The sequence below is a fragment of the Oncorhynchus kisutch genome, linkage group LG16 (assembly GCF_002021735.2).
Source record: "Oncorhynchus kisutch isolate 150728-3 linkage group LG16, Okis_V2, whole genome shotgun sequence".
NCBI lineage: Eukaryota > Metazoa > Chordata > Actinopteri > Salmoniformes > Salmonidae > Oncorhynchus > Oncorhynchus kisutch.
Window position 1 is genome coordinate 8,814,220 of NC_034189.2, and position 6,770 is coordinate 8,820,989.

The window sequence follows — 6,770 nt, forward strand, 5'->3', positions numbered from 1 at the left end:
GATGAAGAGGGCAGGAGGGTGTGAAGAGGGGAAGGATGGGTGATGAAGAGGGGCAGGATGGGGGATGAAGAGGGGCAGGATGGGTGATGAAGAGGAGGGGGAGACATTCCAACAATCCATTAACTCAGGCTGTATCATTGGCTAGACATTGTAGCAAATCGTTTTGCAAAAACAAAAAGTTTACTCCAAATATAAATCATTTTGCAGAGAGTTTCTATTGGACAAATTTGACCTGAGAGTTGGTTCCTAGTCATAAAAGAGGGAGAGAGACATGGTGGAGAATACAGTGTGGTGCGTGTGGTTGTGTGTGTGTGTGTCAGGGAGTCAGCAGAGCCGGTGCAGAGGCAGCTGACAGCGTTGGAGGCAGAGCTACAGAAACAGACAGTGCAGCTCAGGGAGTGGCAGATGGGAGGAGCTTCTCAAACTACGACAAAGAACAACACTCACTGGAGAGAAAGAAGAGACACACACACCTACAAGAGGTACACACCACACACACAACCTACAAGAGGTACACACACACATACACACACACTACAAGAGGTACACACACACACACACCTACAAGAGGTACACACACACACACACCTACAAGAGGTACACACACACACACCTACAAGAGGTACACACACACACACCTACAAGAGGTACACACACCACCACCACCTACAAGAGATACACACACCACACACACACCTACAAGAGGTACACACACACACCTACAAGATGTATACACACACACACACCTACAAGAGGTACACACACACCTACAAGAGGTACACACACACACACACCTACAAGAGGTACACCACACACACACATACCTACAAGAGGTACACACACACCTACAAGAGGTACACACACACACACACCTACAAGAGGTACACACACACACACACAAGAGGTATACACACACACCTACAAGAGGTACACACACACACACACCTATGAGTGGTACACACACACACCTACAAGAGGTACACACACGCATACCTACAAGAGGTACACACACACACACACCTACGAGTGGTCACACTCTCTCAGCCCTCTGTCTATGTGCTCCAGCTGTCTCGGAAACTAGAGGAGACGGCCCAGGAATGCCAGCCGGCTCAACTGAAAAACCTCAAGGACATCTGTGCTAGGTAAGATGGTTCTACCAATTTAAACCCACTGTTAGAGCACACCTTTCAGGACCTGAAGTTATTCTGTAGGACACCTTTCAGGACCTGAAGTTATTCTGTAGGACACCTTTCAGGACCTGAAGTTATTCTGTAGGACACCTTTCAGGACCTGAAGTTATTCTGTAGGACACCTTTCAGGACCTGAAGTTATTCTGTAGGACACCTTTCAGGACCTGAAGTTATCTGTAGGACACCTTTCAGGACCTGAAGTTATTCTGTAGGACACCTTCAGGACCTGAAGTTATTCTGTAGGACACCTTTCAGGACCTGAAGTTATTCTGTAGGACACTTTCAGGACCTGAAGTTATTCTGTAGGACACCTTTCAGGACCTGAAGTTATTCTGTAGGACACCTTTCAGGACCTGAAGTTATTCTGTAGCACACCTTCAGGGACCTGAAGTTATCTGTAGGACACCTTTCAGGACCTGAAGTTATTCTGTAGGACACCTTTCAGGACCTGATGTTATTCTGTAGGACACCTTTCAGGACCTGAAGTTATTCTGGTAGGACACCTTTCAGGACCTGAAGTTATTCTGTAGGACACCTTTCAGGACCTGAAGTTATTCTGTAGGACACCTTTCAGGACCTGAAGTTATTCTGTAGGACACCTTTCAGGACCTGAAGTTATTCTGTAGGACACCTTTCAGGACCTGAAGTTATTCTGTAGGACACCTTTCAGGACCTGAAGTATTCTGTAGGACACCTTTCAGGACCTGAAGTTATTCTGTAGGACACCTTTCAGGACCTGAAGTTATTCTGTAGGACACCTTTCAGGACCTGAAGTTATTCTGTAGGACACCTTTCAGGACCTGAAGTTATTCTGTAGGACACCTTTCAGGACCTGAAGTTATTCTGTAGGACACCTTTCAGGACCTGAAGTTATTCTGTAGGACACTTTCAGACCTGAAGTTATTCTGTAGGACACCTTTCAGGACCTGAAGTTATTCTGTAGGACACCTTTCAGGACCTGAAGTTATTCTGTAGGACACCTTTCAGGACCTGAAGTTATTCTGTAGGACACCTTTCAGGACCTGAAGTTATTCTGTGAGAGAATTCTCATCCTAATATTTATATTTTTCTTAATTCCATTCTTTTGACTTTAGATGTGTATGTATTGTCGTGATTTGTTAGATATTACCGCACTGTTGGAGCTAGTAACACAAACATTTCACTACACCTGCAATAACATCTGCTAACCATGTGTATGTGACCAATAACATCTGCTAACCACGTGTATGTGACCAATAACATCTGCTAACCATGTGACCAATAACATCTGCTAACCATGTAGCCAATAACATCTGCTAACCATGTGACCAGTTACATCTGCTAACCATGTAGCCAATAACATCTTCTAACCATGTGACCAATAACATCTGCTAACCATGTAGCCAATAACATCTGCTAACCATGTGACCAGTAACATCTGCTAACCATTGACCAGTAACATCTGCTAACCATGTGACCAGTAACATCTGCTAACCATGTGACCAGTACATCTGCTAACCATGTGACCAGTAACATCTGCTAAAATGTGACCAGTAACATCTGCTAACCATGTAGCCAATAACATCTGCTAACCATGTGACCAGTAACATCTGCTAACCATGTGACCAATAACATTTGATTGATTTTGTAACATACTGTTTTTCTGATCATTTCTAATAATAATTGATTGGATTCATCGGAGAGCTTTTCCATCCCTCAAAGCACTTGCATAGTAAGGAGGAGACTGGCCTCGTCCACCACCTAGATGATGACATTTGTACCAGAACTCTGACCACATATCAGCTGTCATAACAACTGTATACTCACAATGTACCTAGTCAGTTGTCACGTTGTGATGGAATCACTTCCTGGTCTGATGCAATCGCAAGCTGTCTTCTACTTTTAAGGTTTAAAGGTGCCCTACTGTCTTTTTGAAATGTTGTTGATTTGGTTATACAGTTGTTGTTGTTGATTTGGTTATAACGTTGTTGTTGTTGATTTGGTTATAACGTTGTTGTTGATGATCTGGTTATAACGTTGTTGTTGTTGTTGATGATCTGGTTATGACGTTGTTGTTGTTGATGATCTGGTTATAACGTTGTTGTTGTTGTTGTTGATGATCTGGTTATAACGTTGTTGATCTGGTTATAACGTTGTTGTTGTTGTTGATGATCTGGTTATAACGTTGTTGATCTGGTTATAACGTTGTTGTTGTTGATGATCTGGTTATAACGTTGTTGATCTGGTTATAACGTTGTTGCTGTTGTTGTTGAGATCTGGTTATAACGTTGTTGATCTGGTTATAACGTTGTGCTGTTGTTGTTGATGATCTGGTTATAACGTTGTTGATCTGGTTATAACGTTGTTGATCTGGTTATAACTTTGTTGATCTGGTTATAACGTTGTTGATCTGGTTATAACGTTGTTGATCTGGTTATAACGTTGTTGATCTGGTTATAACGTTGTTGCTGTTGTTATGTTTACAGAGAGAAGAAGGAGCTTCAGAAGATCTAGACAGGAAGAGACAGAACAGCATCACCGAGGCCAAGAGCAGAGACCGAGACAAGGCCGAGTCGTACGTGTGTGTGTGTGTGTGTGTGTGTGTGTGTGTGTGTGTGTGTGTGTGTGTGGTGTGTGTGTGTGTGTGTGTGTGGTGTGTGTGTGTGTGTGTGTGTCATTTAAGGTAATTACGGTCTCCAACTTTTCTGTCTCTCTCTCTCTTTTTGTAGGGAACAGAATGAGATCAACAGGAAGCATATCTCAGACTCTGTCACTTTAATCCGCCGGGTAAGTAAGTGTGTGCAGGCCACACACACACACACACACACACCACACACACACACACTTGTCTTATCACACTGAGTAGTACCTCTCCTTTCTACTCTGTCAGCCGTCTCCCTTTGTGATGTCAATATCCATCCCTCACTCTCTCTCTCCCCCCTTTACTCCCCCCCACACTCTCTCTCTCTCCCTTTATTGTTATCCCCTCTCTTTCTCTCTCCCTCCCTCTTCACCCCCTTTCTCCATCTTCTGTACCTCCCTCACTCTCTCCCCCCCCTCATACTCTATCTCTTCCTCTCCCCCTCCCTCTCTCCCCTCTCCCTCCCCCTCTCTTTCTCTCTCCCTCTCCCTCCCCCCTCTCTTTCTCTCTCTCCTCTCCCCCCCCCCTCTCTAGTTGGATGAGGCCCAGTTAAGGCGTCAGGAGAAGTTGGTTGTTGGTCAGAGAGAAGTCCTACGGCACATAGAGGAGGAGAAACCACTGGTGAGACACACACACACACACACACACAAGGGACAGAGACACACACACACACACACACACACACAGGTGAGAGAGAGACACACACACACACAGGGGAGAGAGAACACACAGGGTGAGAGAGACACACCACACACACACCACACTCGGTGAGAGAGACACAACACACACGGGTGAGAGACACACACATACACTCAGGTGAGAGAGACACACACACACACAGGTGAGACACACACAACCCACACAGGTGAGAGAGACACACACACACTCAGGTGAGAGAGACACACACACACTCAGGTGAGAGAGACACACACACACACAGGTGAGAGAGACACACACACACTCAGGTGAGAGAGACACACCACACACACAGGTGAGACACACACACACACAGGTGAGAGACACACACACCACACAGGTGAGAGAGCACACACACACAGGTGAGAGAGACACCAACACACACAGGTGAGAGAGGACACACACACTCAGGTTGGAGAGACACACACACACAGGTGAGACACACACACACACACACAGGTGAGAGAGACAACACACACACAGGTGAGAGAGACACACACACACACAGGTGAGAGAGACACACACACACACAGGTGAGAGAGACACACACACACACAGGTGAGAGACACACACACATCACAGGTGAGAGACACACACACACACACACTCAGGTGAGAACACCAACACCACACACAACAACCTTTAAACTTCATACGAGACCAAAGTCGTCATCGTAACAGTTTTTCCTCTGTAACTGAAACGTTGACTGCCGACATGCACCATTCGAGGCATTTTCTTACATTAACTAATGAACAACATACTTAAAGATGTTTCTGAGTAATGGGATCATTTCATGTGAAGTATGGCTTTATGTGATCATATCCAGCTGAAGGCCCAGTTGGAGCAGGACTTTGTGACGGAGCTCCAACGTCTACCTGAGGAGATCTGCCAATATCTGCAGACGGTCCTGGAGTCCAAAGGTCTCTGCAGCGACGCCCTCTTTTCCTTATCCAATCATAGCAGCCCCCAGCTCCAGCTCAGGCACGCCCTCCAACTGCTCCACGCCCACTTTACCCTTAACGCCCAATAGCAGCGCCTGGAATAGGAGCCTAGACAATGGCATCGCCTCAGTGGTGGATTCATCCTCTTCCTCTACTCCTGTCCAATCAGAGTTGACCATGGTGTGAATTTAATTATGTGTATTTTATCATAATGGTTCTTGGGCTTTAATTGGTGGAAAAAACATATTTTTTCTTGTTTTCATTTTTTTTATTTGTTTTTAATTGTAATTTTATTTTTTATTCGATTAAATATCTTAAGATGTTGATTTGTTCAATTCTTCTATCCAGGGTTTTAGAGGTAGAGACAAAAGTAAACCAAAGTTTTAAAATAAATTTTCTGTTAATTCGTCAGATTTCTTTGCATATGTATATTTTTTCTCATCAATGTCTGCCAGAGATTTTGTCTCTTAACCACTATCTGTCCCAAAACTAAAACTGTAACTATCTGTCCCAAAACTAAAACTGTAGCTCCTCTTAAACACTATCTGTCCCAAAACTAAAACTGTAACTATCTGTCCCAAAACTAAAACTGTAACTATCTGTTCCCAAAACTAAAACTGTAGCTCCTCTTAAACACTATCTGTCCCAAAACTAAAACTGTAACTATCTGTCCCAAAACTGTAACTATCTGTCCCAAAACTAAAACTGTAGCTCCTCTTAACCACTATGTGTCCCAAAACTAAAACTGTAACTATCTGTCCCAAAACTAAAACTGTAGCTCCTTTTAACCACTATCTGTCCCAAAACTGTAACTATCTGTCCCAAAACTAAAACTGTAACTATCTGTCCCAAACTTAAAGCTGGTGATTCGACTTGGGAGTAGTTTTCAGTTTGGACTATCTGAATGGTTGGCAATGTTTTGACTTTCGAGATTGGAGGTCAGGAAAAGCCAAAAAGTTAATCTCAGCACCAAAAACATTTGCGACACACTCTTGGCTGTCTGGTGTTGAGGTGCAGTATACAGGTTGGAACGCCAGATGGGGGTGTTGTATCGGCGGTAGTGAGTGGTTTACCCCCCTCTATCACTGAGATTCTCTGCTATTGGCTAGGCAAAGGCTACAGCTAAATAACGTTTACACGTTTACAGAAGAAACTTGTGGGCAGCGCTAGCTCCGAGCTAGCGTAGCATGATGCTAACGCTACATGATATAATAGCTAAAATGCTAATCCACTAATCTGCAGCTGGGGGATGGATGGATGGATGGACGAACAGAGAGCGTTAATGAAAGAGGGATGATGTGGAAATGACATCACAGACAGAGC

At 44.3% G+C, this 6,770-nt stretch overlaps 1 protein-coding gene across 1 annotated transcript in view; it reads left to right on the forward strand.

Moving 5' to 3' along the window:
- The window catches only part of LOC109886387 (1-phosphatidylinositol 4,5-bisphosphate phosphodiesterase beta-3), a gene marked incomplete in the record, with an annotated part of 118,388 nt that extends 112,530 nt beyond the window's left edge, over window positions 1–5,858 (forward strand). Inside the window, 9 exon segments of the mRNA XM_031793069.1 lie at window positions 325–408; window positions 411–482; window positions 1,066–1,142; window positions 3,656–3,675; window positions 3,678–3,744; window positions 3,899–3,956; window positions 4,345–4,431; window positions 5,333–5,470; window positions 5,472–5,858. Of these exon segments, the coding sequence (XP_031648929.1) occupies window positions 325–408; window positions 411–482; window positions 1,066–1,142; window positions 3,656–3,675; window positions 3,678–3,744; window positions 3,899–3,956; window positions 4,345–4,431; window positions 5,333–5,470; window positions 5,472–5,633 (765 nt within the window).
- Between the last annotated feature and the right edge of the window lie 912 nt (window positions 5,859–6,770).